Below are 23,682 nucleotides of genomic sequence, written 5' to 3'. Positions count from 1 at the left end.
TGTAATGTTGTTTTCGACGACTATGTTAGGAAGCAGCAGACTGTTATGTCACGTCAGCTGTCCGTTTGGCAGAAAGACATTATAACACTCTTTAATAGTAATCAGCTGCTGCAATACACCTGTTAATTTAACATATCATTGCAAACTTGGAACAGCTTAACATAAGACTCAGAGGAAAGGCTAAATACTGCGGAGCTTTTGTGGCAGAGGTTTTCTAGAAGAATCTATGAAACAAACTTAAGCACAAGCAGAGAAAAGTTGATGTTTAACCATGAAAGATTAAGAAAAAAAATCTGAAAATCTTTATTCCTGCAAATTAATAAAAAAAAATGCATTTTACATTGAACTGTGTCTTCTTAAATGTTATTTTAACCTGAGAAATGTGGCAGATACAATTCTTGTGAAGCTTAAGTCTAACACAAATAAGTAAAGGGTAAAAACAAACACATTAATAAATAAGGCCCAGTAGCAGATGTATGCCAACATGCTAAAAATATGCTCTTTCCTTTCCTAACCTGCAGGACTCTCCCTGAGCGTGGCTCAATGACTCGCAGCTTCTTGTCTTTACAGCTGGTGGCCAGCAGGCTGCCGTCGGTGTTGAAGGACATGCTGAGGATGACGTCAGTGTGGCAGTCAATCATTTTCACCGGCTCCCCAATCTCCAGGTTCCAGATCAGGATCTAAAAATGGAGACAGGATTGCTCAGTGGGGAGATTGGAGAGAGCAGCTATGCTTTAATCAGTATTTTGAACGTTGTGGGCCTGTAATGTACCTTGTAGTCATAGCCTGCACTGAACAGGATGCCGCTGGTGGTGGGATGCCACTCGATCAGACCCACTCGGCGGCTGTGGCCATAAAGCTCCATCACTGCTTCTGTCATGTTCCGTCTCAGACCACTGTCTGGGATCTCCCACACCCGAACCTGTGCAGTTACATTTTTAGTCAAAACACACCAGAGGCATGCAGACCCCATAACTTTCCAGTTGTTATCATTTTTCAGAGCCCATCAGCCTCCAAGCCTGAAAGCTGGAGATCTCTATCATCAAAAATAGCACCAGATATCAATGTAGTCCATCAAACAGGGATTAGACCGGATTACACGTCAGGGTAGAGGCTCTATGTTGAACCACACCAGATTATTCCTCAACAAGTGAGAGCACCAAGCACAGCACAGTGCTAAGACAGGTTTATGGAGTTTAACCAAATTTCCACACATTCCGGTTTGGAAAATGTAGCCAACAGTGACATTACAGACAAAAATTCATACAAAGATGAGATAAATGACAAAGATAAATGAGAAGCTGTGCTCAAAGTATCAAGATCAGGGGTCTACAACCTACAACACTTAAAGAGCCATTCCAGTCACCCAGTAGGAGCCACAAAATTTTACTTTAGGCTTAAGAAAATTGAAAAATAGTTTATTACTTTAGATGGAGGTTCACATGACTTCCTTTCAAAATAAAAGACACCCTGCATCACCCATCTCTACGCAGTGGTGTAGCAGTGTAACGTCAGCAGTTATAGTAAAAATTAAAAACAGTACATTTTACCACTTTGGGTGCATCTCAGCCAGAAATTCATTAATCTAATGAACCACAATCAAATCAGAGCCAATTCTGTGTCTTTTAAAGCACAGGTAAAATCCTTGAATTTGCTTAATAATAGAAGTATGAATTCTGGTGGTGCTTACTGAACTCAAATGGATTTTCTGACACAGCTAAAAAAATCTGTTAGTGTTTTGAAGGACTTTGGTGAGATAGAAAGGATTGATGGATTGTTGAAGAATTACATCTACCATAGTCAAGAACCTTGTGGAGTGACGCGATCTGTCCTTTCAGCTTCTTGTGAACGAGTTGAATAAAGTTTCACTTAATTTAGTTTACTACTTACTTTTGACTTTAAAGATACTTCTTAAAGCTAAAACCTTTTCATTTTTCTTTAACCAGCAAGACACAATGGACAGCAGGGGGTTAAAGAACCACATGTGGCTGTAGAGCCTCAGGTTGCAGATCCCTGGACTACCATCTTTTGCATCTGAAACCTTTACTTTACCACAAGAACAAGACTTTTCTTTAGGGTCAACGACTGACAAAACAGACAAAAAGAGAGTTGTGGGTCACTAACCGAGGTGTCCTCGGAGCAGGAGGCTATGATGTTTTCAAAGAACGGATTCCACTTGATATCCAACACATTGCCTTGATGACCACAAACTTTTGGTTGGTGAGAGTCCAGGCGACCATACTGGAAAAGAAAAAGTAAAATACTGTTTATACTGACTTTATGTACGCAGGCTCACATAAAACCCAAATCTTTGTATCGTCTCAGGAAAAACTGCCAAAAGAGAAGCAGAATCCAGAAAAAAAGAAAAGAAAAATTAAAGAAAATTACAGAACACGAGTACTGGAAACAACTTTTTACCGTCATGGATGAGAATATGAGAAACGTTGCATCTTTGATTATGAGCGAGTCAGAAGGCATAAAAAAATCTCAAGCAATAAAAGGAGAAGTGGCTGTTGTGTGGGGACGTGTGAGTCACATTGCTGTTATTGCAATAACGTAGTGAGTCCACAGAGGGGCAGTGGCTCCTAGCAACAGATGACAGGCCTCTCTGAGCGCAGTTATGATGTCATGAATGTTTGATGCCACTCCAGTCCACTGACCTCCTTTTTTATTTCCCTGGAGATTTGTACCGCCGCGTTAGGTTAAAGCTCTGAAAACTGACATGTGTACGCACGAGTCACCCTGACTGAACCTTGATGGCAGGGCCCGCCTGCACTTTCACACCTGGCTCCTGGGGGCTTCAAAAGTTGCATTTTAATCTTCCTGAGTCAAACAGAGAAGACTTTTTAAAGACCCACTCCAATGAAGATTGTGTTTTTGGCGGTTTCAACATGTTCCTGTGGCATTCTCCTGATGATGGAGGACATATATAGAGAAAATTTAGCTTAAAATTTATGAGTATTTTCTATTAAAATCTACATGATTTAACCCTTGTGCTATCCTGGGCACTTTAACGTTGGGAGTTGGGTCATCTAGACCCACTAGACAGTGGGATGAACCTTTTTTCTTCAATGTTTTGTGAATCTCACTGGTGTCCATGGATTACATGAAATCTTTCCACCTTTTTCCACCTTTGTCATGGTAGGGAGAACACATCAATGTCAGGGTGGGGTCATCTAGGATAGCACAAGGGTTAAGAGGAAATTTAAAAATTCTATTCGAAAAAGCTTGAATGTGTGATGTAGAACTGACTTCAGGAAGCCACAAGCTCCCTAGTCTGCACCATTCAGATACATCCGGTTGCAGATAAATAGATCCATGAACGTCTTTGTTTTTCTTCTCTGAGCTGGTATCTGGATCAAAACTATATGGCTGGATAGCTCCAATATTGCTTTTTATTTTTGTTGCACTTGTAATGTTGGGTTTGGGTTGTGAGGGGCTGCGAGCTAGCGGAAGAGCAAGTAAACAGAAGAATGATGGGAAATGGGGGTAGGCTTACTATGCACCATTAGTACCGCCCGCAACTGAAGTTTTATTGAACCACTGCCGTCCTGCAGAAACTATCTTCCAGAAAACAACACAGCCTGTTTTATTTTTGGCTAAAAACAGCATAATTATAATTAAAAGACCATTTGGAACGATTGTACAATAGATCAAAACATGAACAGAGTGGGACTTTAAGTTACAAAAAAAGTAGAAAAAAAAATCTTTTAACTACCCATTAAATCATTTTACCAAAAAAAATTAGAGTAAGGTAAATGGTGCCAATCTGAAGCTAACTTAATTAGATTAACAGCATTTTATATATTTTTTGTCCTTCACTGGAGCTCAAATCTGCTCAATCTTAATTTGCTGTGGGGGAAAACCGTCCGTCCTTCAGGAGGAAATGTGAAACAAGACTGGCTAGTAAAAGGCCTAATGACACCCGACAGCAGCGAGCGGTAGCTTTCAACAATGGCTTTAAAACCTTTATAGAGTGCGATCTCTGAGTCTTCTTATTAAGGTAGAACTTATTATCTGCTAATTTCTTCTGGGAACCACCGAAGGTCCAAAATCAAAGTCTTACTGCAGCATCAAATGAATGAGATGAAAAGGAAAGAGAGCATAAAGGAAAGACATAAAATAAGTAGTTTATGTGCGTCCCAAACTACTGCCAGACCTGCATTAGAGTTTGCGCACTCCATTAGCTGAAACCTCAGAATTGATGTACAGTTCCCGACATTTGCAAAGCACCCGAGGTGCCGTTCTATGAATGCCACCAACCTTTATTGATCTTCCCAGAGCCCAATAAATCTTTACTTATGTGAAATCACCCTGCTGCTCTGAAAACTTTCCACAGCCTACTCTCATGGCAGACATGATAATGTCTGACACTGTTGAAATAATATCGTGGTGATGCGTTTCATTGGTGTTGCAGTATTGTCAAAGAAAACAACAGACTGTAAGTCTTAGCAGAGGAGGTAATGCATATTTATAAGTGGCGTCCTCTCCCATGCTGAGTCATCTGGGCTAAAATGAATTATCTGACCATTTTGCTGTTGCGGTTCGCTCAGCTGTTGGTTCTGTTTCAGCTCGCATTGATCCACCCTTCCAGGCTCCTGTAATTGGATTGCTGTGGTCATGTGATTTACTGTCGTGCAGGAGCTTGACCTTTGAATGATTGCTCTGCAAAATGCCCATCACACACCATGATGTGACTCTGTCCTTGTTGAAAAACATATTCAGTGTTTTCTGTGAGACTGGAGTTTGCTTTGTATATCACACTTGTTCGCACATAGCACTTTTTGGTGTTATTGTAGATAGGATGGGTCATTTATTGTAGAAATAGCTGGTAGAATATAAAGAAAAATATGACAAATTCAGATTCATTACCCCTATTGAAACAGTAAAATCTGTTGAATACAAGAGGCCTTCAGTTCTCATCTGTGTGCTCAGCTGCTGGACAGGACAAGTTGAATAAAAAAATAAATCAGATGAAAATGCAAATCTTGAGGCAAAAACATTCTCAGAACTACAAGGTCCGACAGGAGAAAGTACAGAAACAGATAAGAGAAATGATACTGGGGTAGAAAATGAAGAGTTTGTGACCTTGAATGTCATTTTTCTGAGCCAGCTGGTGTGCCAGGTGGCGCCAGCGGTAGCTCTCTCCTTTGTCACAGGCTGTCTGTGAAGAAGCATATGGGCGTCTCGCCGGCTGTCATCACAACATGGCAGACAGGCTCATAACTCGCCATTAGCCCATCCCAGCTCCTTGGTGTTTGTTTACCTAGTGGAGATGGTTGATGGTTCCCTTTTTGTACTAAAGTAAGAGTTAAGAGTTTGTTTTTCTCATTGCTGCTTGCCTCTAACCATTTACCAAGTGACAAAGCACAGCTCAGTATTTCAGCCACAAAAATGGATTTAGGCTGTGAAATAATGACATATTTCTGGGTTGCAGTTTTTTTTTTTTTTTGTAAATCTGTCAGCCTCTTGAACTGTGATGCTAGTCTTACATTTGTTTAATTTTTTTTTTTACTGGAACTATTCATTTATAGTTTTTATGAAAGGTTATTGTGACTTTGTATGCTGGGATATGTTTCATTAGTTCATGTTTTAAGGTTACATCTTTTATGTATTTGTGCGTATCTCTACAACATAGAGGTACGCACACCCTGAGAATGTCACCCTGAGAATCACTGTTTTTTGTCAGTTCACTGTATCAGGAATGGATTCTACTTGATAAGTAAGTCCACTGTTTTGTTCGAGGGGCTGCAGATCTTGCAGAACTACATGAAAATGATTGTTGAACTGCGGGTCTTCTAATAGTGTCAGCCAGTTTTAATGGGTGTTGTTGTTTGAGGTAGATTTGAACAGTTCTTAAAAAATAAAATAAAAAAAACAACCTAAAAATTGATTTATGGACATAGAAAAAAGGAAGTTACTTGGCTTTATATACTCAATGTTTTTAAAGCCCAATGGGAGAACAGCCATCATAGATTAGTTGAACCCCAAACTGAGAAAGATAAAAAAAAAAAAATGGAATCAGCAATCCTAATTTCTTAAAATATGACTCCCAGTTGTCTTAATTATGATTATGCCATTTTTAGCCAAAATCAAAAACCTGTTTCGTTTTCAATAAAGGGCCTCGGTAGTTAATTAGAAACTAAGTTGTTGGCTGGTCCGTTGGCACAGAGTAAGCCTACCCCCACTTCCCATCATCCAATTGTTTACATGCTCTCCTGCTAGTTTACAACCCCAGCTCAACATTCGTCTTAAAGTGGATGCATCAGAATGCAGCGGAGCTGGGGTCTGCTTGGCAAACAGTAGTCCTGCAGACTTGGTTCAAATGGGCAGAGACTGCTAATTAATTTCACACCTTCATCTTACTTTTACAAACAGGAGCCTCAGAAGCACTAAAGCAGAGCAAACTGTCCGGAATAGTCAGGCAGATCTAATCTCACTTTGAAGTGATATAGCATGACCAAGACAGCAAAAAAAGAATTAACAAGAAGAAAGCAGGGAACGCCTATACTCTAATCAGAACATGTCTGTACCCCCTCCCTACTACGTTTTTATGAGTTCTGCTTTGAATGTTTTGTGCAGTGGTCAGTTTAGTTCACTCCTCGTTAAACCCTTTGTTTAATCTCCTTACTTTACCTTAAGTGGATCAGGGTTCATACATTCACTGTGCCTTAAAGTTCAGCTGAGTTTTCACTCTTTTGTTAGAAAAAGCCAGAGGAAAAAAAAAATCAAATTATTGAAACCTATGAACTCTAGTGTGAATCAAGCCTGCAAGTGTGAATAAGAAGACACAAAATGTGCAGCGGAATGAACAAGATGTGGAGTCAACATTTCAACATTGTTTCATCTTCACAAGAATGATAAAAAAAACAGCTTTGGGGGAAAATCCTGCTGCCTCATGCTGCTATTGAGGCTGTGATCCACGAAGAGTATGCAGAAACAAAACATTACATTGTATGAACACGCCTGCTTTAAAAATGACTTGGCACAATTTAAAATGTTTTGTTCTTTAAAAACAAAAGAGAAAATCAAACCTTCCAGCAGAAAACAAAGAACTTTTGTCTTTTAATGGGAAATACCTAAAAGTCTTTATGTGTTTCTAGTGGTTACACCGTGTTGTTAAAACTTGCTTTAAGCTGCAGATTTAAGACTTGGACAGAGTGAAGCAGCTTTATGTTGATGTGGAAAAAAGTGCAAACAAAGTGTCAAACTGTTCAAATCAGCAAATCTTACAAATCTTATAAAACCACAAAAATACTAGTAAATTATATGGAAACATCACACTATAACACCTGACACAGTTTTCAGCTGACAGCTTTTGCTGAATGGTGATGTGATAACCAACTAAAGAAAGATCCCATTTAGTTATGACCACCAAGAGTGTCAGTTACCTGTGATATAGGTACAACAATGAAGGAGCCCCCGCCAGCGCTCTCTGTGACGACGGCGAGGAACTTTGAGTTGACGGCGCAGAAGTGGTTGTCATGGACGTTCTTGGTAATTGGGATGCCATCAAAGCAGTGTTCTCTGTTTGCCACTTTCCCATAAACGTTTCGAAACTTGGAGCTTCGGTAGGTCGGACGCCATGACATCTGAGAGGAAGAGACAAAGTCAAAGGGATCAAATATGTTTCATCTCTAAAATCAAAAACAAAGGAGCTGTAACACATTTCATGTTGTTTAGAGGCTCATTCTCAAACTTGGCAAGCTTTTTAAAATTAAACTGGTATAAAAAACAACCCTTTTGCTGCTTTTTGATTTCGGACAGAAGTTTAAATACCTTATTTACCCCCTGTTAGGGTCACTAAACACACTAATTTAGATTTGAAAATGACAGAGGGCCTTATAAATGGAATAATTCTGGTCGTTTTTACTGATGTTGAAGCGATTTTGAGAGATACACGGTGGTCTGTCAAAGTGTCAGTGTGGTTTTTTCACAAGTTGAGGCGAGGTTGTTATAAATATGCTAATACGGCTAATAGCGGCTGTGACCTTTGTTATTTTTACTCTGTTACTAACAAGGTTGGGAGTTACAGGTATTGTGACTGTGCCAGCATGGCGTAGGCTTCTAACGTGCCTAACGCGTAGCATGCTACAAACAAATTCTAGAGTTACTGTGAACGCAGCTCATAAAGTCTGTCGGATGGCCGGACGGACTTCTCTCTGACTCTTGTCTTGCTTAATGCACCTCAAGCTTTATTCACACCGCCCTCAGCAACGCATGTTCAAGCAACCACTTTCAATGAAAATTCTATTTAGGCATGCATAAATGCACTTTTTGGGCTTCTACGTTTAAATTTCACATTCACAGTTTGATTTGCAATTTTTTACCACCGTTTTCAGAGTTACATCAAAACGTCAACACACGTAAACACACGTTGAAAGGAAAACGGGTTAAACTTTCTTTGATCAATCAGGGACTTTGATTTGGTACTGACATATGGATGCAGTCTTTTAAATTCCACTGCAAGTGTCAACCATTTGAAATTTGTGGTTTGTGCTCGGCCAGAATTATTTGACATCAAGTCTTTCATATAACGGAATAAAGCTGTGAAGAAAAGATTCACGAGATTTACACCGCTTTGACATATAGCATCAGGCTGTTGGTGGCGGACATGAGCTAGTATCGGGTAGCGACCGTCCAGTGTGAACACCACATACTAAACGTGCATTAAAGAACATGCTTTTGGTGCGGTCTTGAACACGCACAACATGCCTGGTGTGAATGTAGCATTGTAGATTGGTGCGCCTTATATATGTCAAATTCAAAAGTAGACCCTTCATTGACGGTGTGTCTTAATCCAGCGGGCTCAATGGTACGAAAAATACAGTAGAATGTGTAGTTTTACCTTCTGACCCAGCCAAGTACATATGACTTCAGTTTGTAAAAGGAAACTCTTGGATAAGTATGTTTGTGCTAATCATGCTTCTAGACTATTGACATTATACGCTCACTGTCTAGATCAGTGTTTTTCAACTAGTGTGGCACAGCACACTAGTGTGCCATGGGAGATGGTCAGGTGTGCCGTGGGAAATTGCCCTCATTAACTGATCTAAAAACATTTCCCATCTCCAGGATTTTTGTTCTTTGTTCATCCGAACAGGCCCTGATAAAACACTGAGAAGTTAGGAATATGAAAGATCGTAAAATACTTTATTCATTGTGTTTATTTGATTCTAATAAATACATTTTGATAAGAATGACGGTACCGCGATTTAGCTGCAACTAAACCCGTTTTCTGAAAAGTCCCGCCCTTTTAATTGTCTCCACCAATCATTCTTGAAGTCTTAATCACATGTCATCATTCTGACCAATCAGAAGTGGTTAAAGTCTTCACTTCCTTGTTCTGATTCTGCTCATAAAGTCGCTCAGTTCCAACAAAAATACAAACTAAAGCGCGTCTTTAGCCGTGTAGCTTTCCACAGAATCCGGTGTCAGACCGTGGAACAAGTGAACAAAACAATAAAGCTCAGAGACGCTAGTCTTTCTGCGTTCGGCAGATTTTTGCACCACATCTCCCATGATGCATTGGGTTAAAGTGACAGCATCTCGGCGCACAATGAGTCTCTCCTCTTAACGTCTTGAAACAACAATGAACACAAATCAAACATTTTTTAAATCTTCTAACTTAACTTTTATTACATCTTTTAGGAAAAACAGCTGCAGCTTCCAGCTTTTTCTGCCATAGTTATGACAAAAATGCATGTGAGATTGCGGAGGGGCTGTAGATCAATGCAGACTACGAGTTTCTCCTTTTTCTTTTACATTTTTGGATGCTGGTGTGCCGCGGGATTTTTGTCAAGGTCAATGTGTGCCGTGGCTCAAAAAAGGTTGAAAAACACTGGTCTAGATTATAGGAAAGAATCAGTGAAGTCTAAGGCCACATTTGTATCTTCTAAAGCCACTGAGAAAGGGCGGGTTGCCCTGTGTGTGCAGGCATGATAACAGTCACACATGTAGTGGGAAACTCTCCAAACTGGTGATGGGTGTGAGACTTTTAAAGGGTGAAAAGTCTGTGAAAACTGCTTTGACGCCATTTACCCTGCCTCACAAACTGTGTTGTTGGTGGTACGGACATTCCTTCACAGAAAACACGTTTTGTTCGCTTCACAGGAATCTCGTTCCACAAGAAAAAAAAAAAGCATCCATTGTTTTCAGACGCCACACACAATGAAAGAAAGTTGTGAAGTTAAAATGAAAGGACTTTTTCTTTTTTTGTTCATTTTGTCTAATCCACCATTTTATTTCAGATTTTAGCTGGCTCGGGTGGGAAGTGACCTTTGGCTCATCAGAGACAAAACTGTGGGAATTCCTTTTTAAATGAACGTGGCCAACATTTTGACAAATGTTCTGGAACAGAACTAGTTCTTGAGAAACAGAGATGCTATTATGGGTGTCTATATCGTGACAGGAACTCTGGAACGAAATTCATGAGCCTTTGACTGATCTGTGGCAGTGATCCTGGATGACATCAGGCCGTCTTCTATGCAGCATTGTTCAGCAGATGGGGAGGGGGGGGGGGTGAGCTGCTGGTGGGAAGGTGCAAACAGAAACATCCTCTGACCATGCTGCTCATGTCTTTGCCTGTCTCAAAGCAGACTGGAGGAATAGCGACCATCTTGTTACATGAGATTGAACAATCACTTCAACGTCTGAAAATGGGGCTGATCTGATGACACATTCGACTGGCGGCAGCGTTTAAACACAAGCTTGAGCTCTTAAGTTTCACAGTGTGTGCACCTTATTGCATCCCTAAATATTTTTTTTAAGTTGAAAACTTAATGTAAAATAAAACCTTTCGTTGAGATTTAATCCAATTTTCTTGAATAGACATTATTTGACATTTTACTTTCCCTATTACTACATTGAAATTGATCCCGTCTACCTTGTTTTAAAAAAAAAAAACATTTTGCCTTTTGAATGAAAAAGGAAAATTCTGGATCATAACTGTTTCAGAACTTCAGTAGCAGTTTGGAAGGGGAGTGAATGAGAACAGCAGGGCAGAAAACCATTACAAATGAAAGAATCAAAAATACGAATTTTACTTTTATTGTTGTTACTGTTACAACTATTAAAGCAGCCGTTCTTTTAGATGAGGTGACATCAAGGATTTCTTAATCTTTGTAAAATATATGCTAATATTGACTCAAAAATTGGGGGTGGCAAAGCTTTTAACTTGGAGGGGCAGCTGCCCTCTCTGACCCCCCACCCCCCTCTCAGCCCTGCCCCTGCTGCTTCCACTTTTCTTCTTATTGTAAAGACCCATGAACTCTCCTGGGTCAGGTTACACACTTGCCTGATTGAATTGGTATTTCATCAAGTAATAAAAAAATAAAAAATAAAAACAAAAGAGGGAATTAAAAGAATAAAAACAACAAATCTTTTTGCTTTTTTTGTGTGTATGTCCCTGCTACTGTATAGGCTTTCTCTTGCTGAGGTACATCCTCCAAGCAGCGTATAAACATCTCACCCTCATTCCAGTCGTCTGATCTGGACCCATGTCTGCATGAGCGGCTTAATGGGAGCTTGTTAAACAATTAATGAAAAACAGAGGAGTGGCAGAAAGTGGCCCGAGGGACAGTGAGGAGCCTCGTCTGCTTTGAGTTTTCTCTACAAGGATGCTCATTCATTGGTGAACCGCTTCTGGCAGAGATGGCATTTTTAGTGTCTTTTCCACCTCACGAGGTTTTGGAATACACACAGAGAGGTCAGGAGCACTGCTGAAAGCGCCGAGAGAAAATAACGCAGTGCATCATAAGACTAACGGGTCAGGAGCATGATCTCCTTCATTGATTTGGTAGACACTTTATCCACAAAGAGCTGCCACGTGACTGATACCATGCAAAGAGGAACATGAGAAACTTCTATGTCTGACAGCCCACTAAAGCTCAAGCTACTGAAACATCACCTTACCTTCCCAGTGTCCTTCGAGTGACACTTCCTTCACAAAAGCCCTGCAGTCCTCTGACTGCTATGTCCACCCTACAACCAGGCTCTCCCTTCTCCCTTCCAACTGTAAACAGGCCTAAGTCTGCTCTGCCTCCTCCTCTCTCATGTTTTTCTACCCCTTCCTCTTTAATCTCACTCTTCCCACCCTCTTCTCCTCCTACTCGTACTGATAGCTGCAGGCCCAGCACTTCCCCCCTTCAGCCTTCTCTCCCATCCTGCCACTCAGCCAGCTCTCTGCCTCTCATCTGTCTCAGTCTCTCCAGCAGAGAAGAAGCTATTCATCCCGTTTCCTCTCCCACCCACTGCTTGTTTGGAATCACAAGACCTTTCTGGCTGATTCCCAACACCAATCCAACTTTTTTTGTTTTTCTTTTGCCTTTCGCTTGTTTTCTTTTTAAAATATTCCAAATTTCTCTTCACAGTTTCTCTGCACAACAAACCTTTATTTGCTCTGTGATGCTTGCTTTATCTGAAAACAGAGGCATGCCAAGAACAAATGCTTTAAAGCTCTGACTCTGCAGGCAGCTGCAGTGTCAGGTGGAACACAAGGAAAAGACTCAACAGACAAATATGCTCTTTTTCATCACTGAACAGATTTAAATTGTTTTCAAACAGCTTAGATTGAGTGACAAAAACACTATAAAATCTTTATTAAAAAATGTATTAATTAATAATGACAGATATCAACTTTATGAGCAGCAACAACATACCCATTGTGGAATAAGGATTTGTACCATTTTCTATACAGAAAACAAATAATAGGCCTAAAACTGAGCTAAACCTGTCAAAATTCTGCCATACTATCATTCTATTTATGGTGAGTAAAGAGGATTTAATTATAATTTCCAAGACTTATTTTTATCATGTCAGTGAGAATGATGCAACTTTAACAAACAAGATGATTTCCATGCCAAGAATGTGTGCATTACTGTCACTATTGCAAACAATCTGTAGCCTCAAATCTTAAAAATGTTTCTGCCCACATGCAAATGTAAAGGTTTAAGCATCTGAGGGGAAAAGCATTCGAAGCAGCCTCTGGGTCGGCTCACATATTGCAGGTGTTTGTGGTGAGAAGTGGATCCCCTGATAATCATGTGTTTAAAATGGATGTTGCCCTTCTGGTGCACTGTGAGGAGGGGCTTCTTCTGTATTTTCACTCGTGTTGCATCAATAGCTTTCCTGCATGTTTATCCAATTGCTGTAAGGCAGAGTTCCTCTGTGTTTTTCCATTTTTCAAATTTTTATTTAAATCACCCAGCCTCCGGTCAAAGCTGCTGCTTTTCGCAAACGCTCTTTGTCTCTCTTAAAGCTTTGGAAAACTACCACCCCAAAAATGTCTACTCAATTCAATGAAAGGATAAATAAAAACAAAAATGTTGAAGTTAGCACAAAAAAATTCTTGTTTTTCAACTACGATTTTCCTCCATCCCAGCTGCAGACAGACTTTGGTTTTGCTCTGAAACATAAGACCACTCAAAGATCACAAAGTCAAATAGATTGGTGAAATAACCCCAATTAAGATTTTCTTTATGCTGCTGCCAAGTTAGGAAGTGCTTCCCTTCGACTGCAAAAGGAAATCTGTGGGGTGGCTGCGTGTCCTGTCACTCAAAACAGTGACGATCCTCATGACACAAAGTCTCCTCCAGTATGCAGTCATTTTAAGGACTGTTCAACTTTGTATGAAGGAGCTTCGACAAAGGGAAGTATATTCCACCAGCCAAAGTTTCACTCAGTGTGAAGTGGACTTTTCTTTATCCGACTCCCACAGGACGTGTCAGCTTAGCTGACAGTAAGAGAATATTTCTCTGCTGTGGTGTGGCAAGCCTTGATGGATGGCTTTGCCTATGAAAGGCTTTTGTTTGTCGTGAGTCAGTAGATTGTGCTTAAAAGGTTCAGTTTTTTCTTTGGGTGGTTTATTCGAACTTCTTTCATGGTTTTTACATGGTTCACTTGTGATCTGTGAAAATTTGACGTAAACACCACAACGTTTCTCTCTTTTGCGCAAAGTGTGGCAGTATCACACGGCCTTAAGGTATTCTGTGCCATTTTTGTTTGCCGTACTGTATTTTTGCTCTACAAAGGCACACCTAAAAGACTTAATTTTTTTCCAAACACTGGCAAAGCGACTTATAGTGCGCTGCGCCTTATGCATAGCTTAATTCTGGTTGTGCTTACTGTTGTTGAAGCGATATTGAGAGGTTTTTCACGTGTAACTAAAAAGGTTGGAAGTTGACGTAGTCACAGAAATGTTTCTTTTAGCGTTATCAGTCTTTCTTTCTTTCTGTATGTCAAAGGAGTTATAGGTATTGTGAATACACTAATGCCTCTAACGCGTGCAGCGTGTAACTAACTCTTGAGTTACTGTGAAGAAGTGCACATAGACAGCTTCCCAAATGAATGGAAAATGTTTAAGCAGAGTTTATTTGCTCGAGCTTCTCTTTTTTTTATACCAGGATTGTTCTTCCAGCTAAAGATGAGAAGAAAAGGCACTAAACTCCAAAGATCAAATGGAATAAAGATAAAATATTGATTTTAAAAATTACTATATGAGACTCCAGGCCAGTATGGACAAAGATAAAGGATAACACTGTGTTGCTGTAATGCCATTTATAAACACTGTTGCATTTTGTTTATTTCATATGGAAGTTCTCTTTAAGCCTAAAACGGGGTTTGGACAACAGAAGTCAAAAATATTTGGCTACATAAGATGCCTTCACTTCCAAGTTTTCATGTGAGATCCTGTGGAGCTGAAACTGAATTCTGATGCAGACAGGAGAGAGGCCTTCTAACTTCTGCTTCGGTTGCCACAGGCGTGAATAAAGGCTTACCTTTAGGAGTCAGAAACTAAGAGTAAAAGACAAATGGAATGCAATTGCATGAATGCAATAATTTTCCCAACTGATTCAGCAGGGATCCTTCCATCTGGAATTTCGTTGAAAATCCCACATGGTCAGAGCAGGAATGTTGGAAAGTGAGTCTTTTATTTAAGCTCACATTCCTTTTAGTAACTTGAAAAGAGGAAGACAGAAGCTTACTTTATCTCAGCTGCTGAACAGGTTTTATGGTAACAAAATCCTTGTTAGCGACAATCAGAAATAGTAAATGGAGTAAACTTTTTTTTTTTTTTTGAGATCATGATAACTAATCTCAGGACATATCATGAAGTTCGTGGCTGCAGCTCTCAGGACTCAAGCCAGCCCCATTAATGCAGAGAGTGCAAACTTCAGGACAGGAAATGTAAAAAGCCATCAGGTCAGCACTTAGAGCAAATGAAAAAGTGGGGGTCCTGCAGTCCATCTACCTCTGCAAAGTAAAGGAGTCTGCTTTCTGCAACAGTGGATTTATAATTCAAATATTGAGATTACTAATTTAGATAACATATTCAGAGTGTATTTTTCCCTTATGTTCTGCATTGCGCAGCCCATCTCTCAATCATACATATTAAGAGGGGACTTTTTACAGTCCATATCAGCCATCCAGAATATAAAGGACCTAAATGAAGAATCTCCCTGTGTTTGCCCTTTCTTCTCCCCCAGGAGCGTCTGCCACATGCTTTTTGGAGCATAAAGATGCAAGACGGTGGGCCTCTCAGCCTAAATGATAGAGCTAAGGAGGGGGTGGACATGAGTTGAAGGAGATATTTAGAGGGATGATGTGGAGATAGAATGGATTTGAGGGGCAGAGTGACAGATTTCATGGACAGAGGTTTTAAAGCATTTAGGATAAAGAAAAAGAAAGGGGAAAAAGAGAGCAAGGTGATTTAAGAAGGATGATGAAATATTTAGAGAGGGGGAGCTGAGGTGGCTGTTACCAGACTGAGATTAACTCCCCTCTGTTGGACCACCTGCCACAACCCACACAAGCCAAACCACACACAAGTAAGAACACACACACAGACCCTTTAAAGGTGCATATGCTGTCACAGTTTTGAAGTTTCTGAGCTTTCACAAGGAAAAATGAATATATTTAATCACTAAAAATATTTATTCCACAATGATGTAATCTATTTAAAGTGCAGTCACTACATGCTTACAAGGTTTACAGCCGCAGAAAGTTGACTCACGAGGAATCTTATCACATCATAACACAAAAAGCTTTGGATGTAGCTTGAATAAGAAAAAAAATTGACAATAAAATTGGATGAAAGAGATGAAGGAGCTCTTTGATCAGGTTATTAAAATCCATCACTGAAGCAAGCCTACAGGAATAGCCCTAGGAAATAAATAAGCAGTTGAGTTATGGTTGCAGTTGTGCAGATATATTGCTTTTAGAGATTACTAATGCAGCGTCCCAACTCATTTTTTAATCTGTGCCTGGAAAGGGCTGAGGATGGATCCAGAGTCATCCCGTTTGGGAATAAAGAACTAACAGTTCCTCCATTGTTTGTCTGACAGGTTAACCTGAATCATGGGGGATTGGAATCAATGTAGAAGGAATTTTTTTCTCCTTACTTTTGTGCTTGCGGACTGACAGCAGGAAGTGTTGTTTAAATTCATTTCATTTGGATGATATTTCTACAGAAGCACCCTTGTTTGGAATTAAGTAAATGGAAAAAATCTCTCAGATGAAGTCCTGGAAAAAAAAAACCATAAACAACTTTTTTTATATAATTCGATAAAAAGAAGTATCACAATATTTAGCAAATTAAATACACTCTTTTGCCTTTCAGAGGGCAATCTCTGCATTCTTTTTTATGTGTATTGTTTTTTTTTTGATTTGTCTCTTACCTTACAGAACTTCCTGGTTGGACAAAAGACCCGAAAACAAAAAAGGTGTCTATTTATATGCCCACATGGGCCACACAAATGACCGAAGAGTTAGATTATGTGAATATTTTTAACAGAACTCTTATTTATTATTTGTTCAAGCAAAAACACACAAGGGTCACAAAAGCAACAAATACAATACAAACAATGAACTGGGTAAGAAGTAATTAGGGGACAAATATACAGGATTTCTATATGAAACTAAATCATGATGCTGTAGTGTTAAAAATTGAGTAAAAGTGTTTTTTTTTAGCTACACTAATAGTAATGTTGCCAAAGTAACCCCCCCCCCCCCCCCCAAAAAAAAAATAAAAAAAATATAACATGATAATATGACCTCCCATACAAGGACTTCTACATATTAGATTGTGACTTTATAAAACAAGGTCTTTTGCATTATTTGAACATTGACACAGAATTTTATATACAAAAAACATTTTTTCAGTAATGGAAAACAAAACCAAAATATTGAAATGTTTGATTTTGTACTATTTTGTACCTGCAAAAAAGATGGTGCATCACTTGTACAGACAAAACTTAACAACACACATTTTTTTAATCTTGGCGTGCATCCGAAGGCAGGAGTGCAGAATTCTGCTTGATTTTACAAGCGTAATTAGGAGTTTGCAGCTTACATAAAATTACAGTGTGCCATGGATAATTGGTAATTTTATGGATGCAGCAGAACAAAGTCTCCACCCAGACCACATGTTTGCAACTTCAAGGAGTACAGACTGCTGCTTACAGTTCAACATCAAATTCATGGGAAAAAAAAGATTGCTAAGGATTCATTACATCTGGGTTTTAGGGACACGTGAAATGATTTTAGAGCTGAGGGGGGAAAGTATCACAAAATAACCTGTTTACACCAAATAATGGAGGCAAACTAAAATTCTAAATTTTGGAAACAAACAAATAAAGAAAGATTGCAATTATGTGTTTTAACCTAACATTTAGAATACTTTATTATTTTAACACCATCGGTGGTTTTACAAACTGTGTTTTCTGGAGTATAAGTCATGTTTATATTCATAGTTTGGACGAGGCTGCGACATATACTTAGTAGCGACTTATTTGTGAATTTTTTAAGGGTGTCTTCAGACTGGATACATTTAGTTAGCTTAAAGTGAACCAGAGTTCGTTTCCCCCTATAATCCAGAACAAATTTTCAGTCTGAATACACGTTTTGTACCCATCTTTGGAGGTGGTCTCGGTTCATTTCCAATCGGACTGAGCTTCAGTTCGCTCTGAGATTCCTCTGTCTGAGTACAATCCCTCCTCAGAGCAGAACAACTGGACCCAAACAGCCACCGTAGTTGACGTAAACAGAGTAGGAATGAAGGAACAAATGAGCCGCGGACAAATATAAAGCCACAATTGTTGTGTTATCAAACCAAAAAAAAGAAGGGTTCAACCGTTTAACTGTTAGAATGTTGATTTTAACACAGCTTAAACACATCTTACATGCTTTTCTGTGATTCCTCACGTGGCACGCGCTGTGCTGTGACGTCGCCCTAAAAGCTACCTTGTAGTTCCTCAACAGAATTCACTTAAAATAATGCCGTAACACCAAAAGGATGAGACACAACAAATTTTTGATGATTGGATGAATGCAGGCTCGTCAAAACACCTTTCAGCGTGATACACATTGCTTCTCACTGCTTTCTCAACAATCTACATGTCATAAACACTTATCAGCGTACCCTCAGACCCGACGTCTCCTCATTACTGCAGTTGCTAGCATCCTCTGAGTTAAAGCACACACTCTTTGCCAGTAACCGCCTTGCAGCATGCTTCTGCCGAACAAACGTAACAACTAAAGTGTTGTTCCCGACGTCCAAAACTGGTGATCGAAATATAAAGTTTTAAAAAGTTAACTGTCCCGAGATGGATTGCAAGGCGCAGCACGTCCGTCTTTGTCTTGTTGCTTTGACCCGCCCTCGTAGTTCCTGGCCGATGACTGAAGACATCTTTAGTCAAGTGTTTTTTGTCTCAATGCGAAACAAAGGATGTTTTCACTCTGAATACACCCTAAAACAGAGAAAGGCACATATTTGGTATTTTCCCACTAACAATCGATTGCCCTCTAGCGGTTGTTTCCCACTAACAACCACTGATAGACTATTTTACCTTCACGTGTACACCCATACTCATAACCATACCATACACGTGCCCTCATTGTGTTTTTTTCTTCTGTTTGAAAGTTTATTAAAAAAAAATACGAGGTCATCAAGACGACATGGAAGAACAGTGTTTTTTTTTGCTGGCCCCATGTTCTACAGTATTTCAGCTAAACAGTCCCTCATGCACAAATTTTGAAGCATGTTTTGATCCATCAATTGCCTTTTTGCCAGCTGTAGCAATGTCAGACTTGTATGCCCTATGAGCCAGATGTCAGACCTAATTTTCTTATCCTCCATGGAGGGAGGCATTTAATTTAGAATGGTATTACACAACAAGGGCCCAGTTGGCAGTCTCGTCTCCCTGTTGAATTTGCTCATTTTCAGAGTAATACTATAACCAGCAGATCTGTGTCATCTTGGTTTTTGTGTAAAACATTGTTTCATGTGCCAGATTCCAAATAGATCAAAAGGAAAGAGGTTACAAAAAAAGCTGTAAGTTTGGATTTCTTCGTATGCAAACTGCAAAGCAGATGCAGACAAAATAATAAGAAAAAAAAACTTAAAAATAGACAAAACCCTGATAATTAAATAATTAGGATCTCTCTGATGCTGTCAGTTCAAACGTTATTTTTTGACATACAAGGAAAAAAGGACAGGAGATTATTATTTTTAATTTACCAAGCTATCTTTCCAAGGCAGCACTTTAGAGAGAAACCCTCTTTAACTTTGAAAGACTACATAGTGGATGTCGGAAGCTTTTAATCCCCAATTACTGTATAATGTTGTAGCTTTTAATGCATCCCCACCAAAAACAGCCCACCAGCTCTGTCCTTTTATGCTGACATTGCATGTCATGATTTGGCATTGATGCTAATTAAACTGACACTCACACTGAAGCTACAGTACGTACACAGTGGGCATTTGACACACGTTCAGCCTATGGTGTTCACACAGGACAAGCAAAGAGGGGCTTCTTCCTCCTCTTTTTTTTCTACTGTTTACCAGTGCATGTTTGCCACCTACAGTTGGTGTAAAATGTCAAAGTGGTGTAAATTTCATGGATTTCGCTCCAGGCTTTTTCTTTCAGATCTTTATTCTGATTTTTGAAATGATTGGTTTCACATATTTCTGGCCGGGCACTAACCACAGTTATTAATTTCTCCTCCACAATAATTTTTTTCAGTCAGTTGGCACTTCCATGAATTAAAAGGGACCCCATCCATACGTCCCTACCAAATCCGAATCGCTTATTGGTCAAAGTTCAACCTGGTTTTACTTCCAACACAAGTTTAATGGCCGTGCATTTTCTATGTTGAGCTCGAAAACTGTTGTAAAAAGTTGCCTAATTATGTGCGAACGCAAGAGTTTTGAACGTAAAAGCCTTAAAAGCGCGTAGATGGGGATGGTGTGGATGTAGCTTTAACCTTGTGGTTGATCGTAGTCTGTTTAGTCCTTACTTAACATTTTCTTAAAATAAATGAGTCCAGTTCAAACATCATAGCCTGCTTGTTTCTACCTGAATATTGTTCAACCAAGATACCTCCCCAGAGGAGTTGATAGCTTCTAGTTGTAATAATACAGAGCTCCTTTTTTGCTTAGTGAAGTTATACAATCTGTAAATGTGTCTGAATAGAGCTGAATGAAAGTGCCTTACAATATCAGGTTTTATGTCTTATATCAGCTGTTGATGACATAAAATTTTTATTTCATGTGTCTCAGGAATTAAAAGTTGAAGTATGTTCAGCTCAGGCTTGTGCTTCTTGACTTTTGAGAAGCTATATTTTTCCACAACGTCCCATCTTTGTCTAATTTGGGGTTAAATTTATGGCAAGAAAAAGTCCGGAACCTCAGCATAACACACAAAATCCTTTCAGCTGCCGTCAGCTTCAGTGAAGATGCTCCTGGCTGGGAAGCAGACACAGCTGGCGTTCAGCTGTGTCTACAATAACCCTTTGAAACCAGCATGTTGCCTTGTTGTCTTCTAAACCAGAGAACTCTTTTTAGTTCCAACATAAAAATAACATGTTTATTTCCCAAAAACTGGACAAAATTTGAGCAGCAGCTAGAACTGCAACTACTTGATTGACAATCAAACAAGATATTTAGTTGTAAATTAGCTTGTGTTAAGAGCAGCAATGGTAACTTTTCCAACCAAAGCACCCGATACTAAGAAATCAAAATGCGCGGAAGTGGCTTTTGCGTTGTTTTAATCAACAAATGTTTCTTGTTTCAGTTTGTTTTTTATCAACTTTCTACTCTGTGGTTTTAGTTTTATTTTGGATTTCATGAAAGACGCTCCTAAATAAAATGGATTAATGTCAAACTCTGTTCATGTTTTTATACTATTTTAAAAGCATTCCCGTTAAAAGCGTTTTCTAGATGTAGTTTCTGCCTCTGAGTTGTGGGCAGACTAAGCCTGCCCTGACTTCCCATCATCCCTTTGTTTACACTCTCTCCTGCTAGCTTACAGCCTCCCACAACCCCTACCTTACATTATAGGTGCAACAAAAATTTCAAACAATAATGGAGCCATCCAGCTGTATAGTTTAGAGCCAGATGCCAGCTCAGACAAGGAAAACCAAGTCGTACATGAATCCAGTCGTCTGCAAGTGGATGCACTAGAATTGAGCGGAGCAGGGAACTTGTGGCTTGCCGTAGTTAGTTCAACGTCACTGCTGCAGCTTTTTTTCATCTGCATTTAGTCACTACTCCTGATTTATAATGATTTGAATAAACAAATACCCAGAAATTCAATTTTTAGCCTAATTTTCTCTATACATGTCCATCATCAGAAAAATGCCACTAGAACACAAAAAACATGATTTTCATGAGTGGGTCTCTAATACCATTATCACTATTACTAATTTCCTTTTCAGAGTAATTTTTAAAACTATGTTTAAAAGTCTAGTCTACTGCAGGTGTTAGAAAATAAAAAAGCTTTGTGTGTTGCAGGCCCAAAAAACAACAACAGTCTTCTTGTGGAATCATTAATTTTTTTCTTTTAGGCTTTAGTTGCTTTTTTTTGCTTTTCCGTGTGACCTTTCCCACACACTACAGTTTGTAAAGATAACCTCAATTGTTTTAATGCTTTAATTGTAGTAAAATTGTTTTCTTTTTTCTTCTCACACAAAGCATCTTAAAGAAAGCAGGTTGGGTAAAATGATCTTTTAACCTGCTGTCCGCCTGAGGCCATTTTTTCACAGTTAGTTTTTGGTATCACTCTCTCCACAGCTGATCCTCAAAAACGACAAAGTAACAGTGACAGAGCAAATGATTTTCTTTTTTTTTTTTACTCCATGAAACAGAACCTATGCAGCATTTTTGAAAGCTTCAAGATCTCAAACCCTCAACGGACTTGAAGTATTGCTTGACATATTTTATCCATTTGCGACTGCTGTGTGTAAATGATATGTGGACAAAGTGAAGCATTGCTTTTCAAACCGATTGCTTTGGCAAAACTCATCAAATAAAATGCTGACTGACCCAGACAAACCCAGCTTTAGCAGTGAAAGCTGACACTTTTGTCATCTACTGCAACCTTTTTAAGAGGCTTATGCTCTTCTGTGATCTTGTCAGAAAAGCTTGACTCTTTTTGACCCAGCATGATGGACAGGATGCATCTCACTGCCTTGAGTGAATCTAGCTGTAGCACAAACTAAAAGGATTTAAAAAAATAAGGGGGTGGGGGGTAAAGAATGTACAGGTATGGTAGCTACAGAAACAGAAAATAGCAGAAGGATATGGTGCTACATGGACTTCTGCAATCAGTACCCCCAGGCGAAACACAGTATTGAATGTGACCCCATGAACTGAAATGCAGATGCCTGTTGAAATGTGAGCGAGATGCTGTAGGCGGCATCATCATCATCCTCCATGAACACTTAGTCTCATGCCTCTCGGATGTTCTCTCAGAATTTTAATGCTGTCATAACCAGGACAGAATATACGGTAGGCTTTCCAAACCAAAAAGACATAAATGTAAAATGCCTGGGTTCATATTGTAAATGCTGTTTAAGACAGTATTTTACTGCTGTCAAACCTACAGGAATAATTCCTATTCATCATATTTTTCATGAAAAATCGAGTACTGTGATGGTTATTCTAAATGTTTCATTATGGTATTAATGATAAATAATACAGAACATTATTTTTTCAAATTTTTCAAAAGAGTATCATTTAATGGGGTCTGTAAATGTCGAAAGAAGCCATATTCAGTTTTAAACAAACTGTATTTCCTGCACTATAGGGTGCACCAGGTTATAAGATGCACTGTCAATAAATGCTCTATTTTTCAATTTATGGCTTATAATGGCACAGCAAAACATAAGACGCATTAGGCAAGACAACCAGAATTAATCCACACATAAGGCACTCTGGACTATAAAGTGCACTGCCGATTATTGAAAGAATTAGGGCCTTTAAGTGCGCCTTATAGTGCAGAAAATATGGTATTCCCTAATACTGTTGGTTTTTAAATAAGTTTATTAAAGTGATTTTTACAAATTATGACCTGATCATGTTTGCTCTTTTTGATATTTTTCCAGAAAAACCAGACTGTTAAAGTGATGCGTCACCGTGTTGATGTCAGGTCCTTTCTGATAGGGTTTGACTAACAATTTGTAATGCAATGCTGTGGAACTTCTAATAAAATTATTTCCCTTGTGAACCCTGCATACAAATTAAGACATGAACAATTTGCAATAAAACAGTTAAAAAGATGACAGCAGTTGCTTGATAACTTCTTTACAAAGAGAGGTGCTACAAGATCCCTGCAATTGCTCCTTTAAGCTTCAGTCACAAGCCCATATGGGCGCTGTGGGGTTTTTTTTCGTAGAGAGGAGCAG

General features: G+C 39.2%; 1 protein-coding gene across 3 annotated transcripts in view; it reads right to left on the bottom strand.

The window, feature by feature from the left end:
• coro2b (coronin 2B) overlaps positions 1–23,682 on the bottom strand; it is a 41,463-nt gene that overhangs the window by 9,809 nt on the left and 7,972 nt on the right. The window contains exons 1-5 of one of the 3 annotated variants that reach the window (XM_011488006.3): positions 11,914–12,127; positions 7,392–7,592; positions 2,125–2,241; positions 773–922; positions 516–680 (exon numbers count right to left, since the gene is read on the bottom strand). In XM_011488006.3, the coding sequence (XP_011486308.1) occupies positions 516–680; positions 773–922; positions 2,125–2,241; positions 7,392–7,592 (633 nt within the window). In that variant the 5' untranslated portion in view covers positions 11,914–12,127. Of the gene's footprint in view, positions 1–515; positions 681–772; positions 923–2,124; positions 2,242–7,391; positions 7,593–11,470; positions 11,678–11,913; positions 12,128–23,682 lie in introns of those variants that run through there. The other 2 variants (XM_020712244.2, XM_011488003.3) reach the window with 2 other exon arrangements.

This window comes from Oryzias latipes, chromosome 3, assembly GCF_002234675.1.
Source record: "Oryzias latipes chromosome 3, ASM223467v1".
NCBI classification, from domain to species: domain Eukaryota; kingdom Metazoa; phylum Chordata; class Actinopteri; order Beloniformes; family Adrianichthyidae; genus Oryzias; species Oryzias latipes.
Note: the sequence above shows the minus strand (reverse complement) of the source record. Positions and strands in the feature narration are given on the sequence as shown.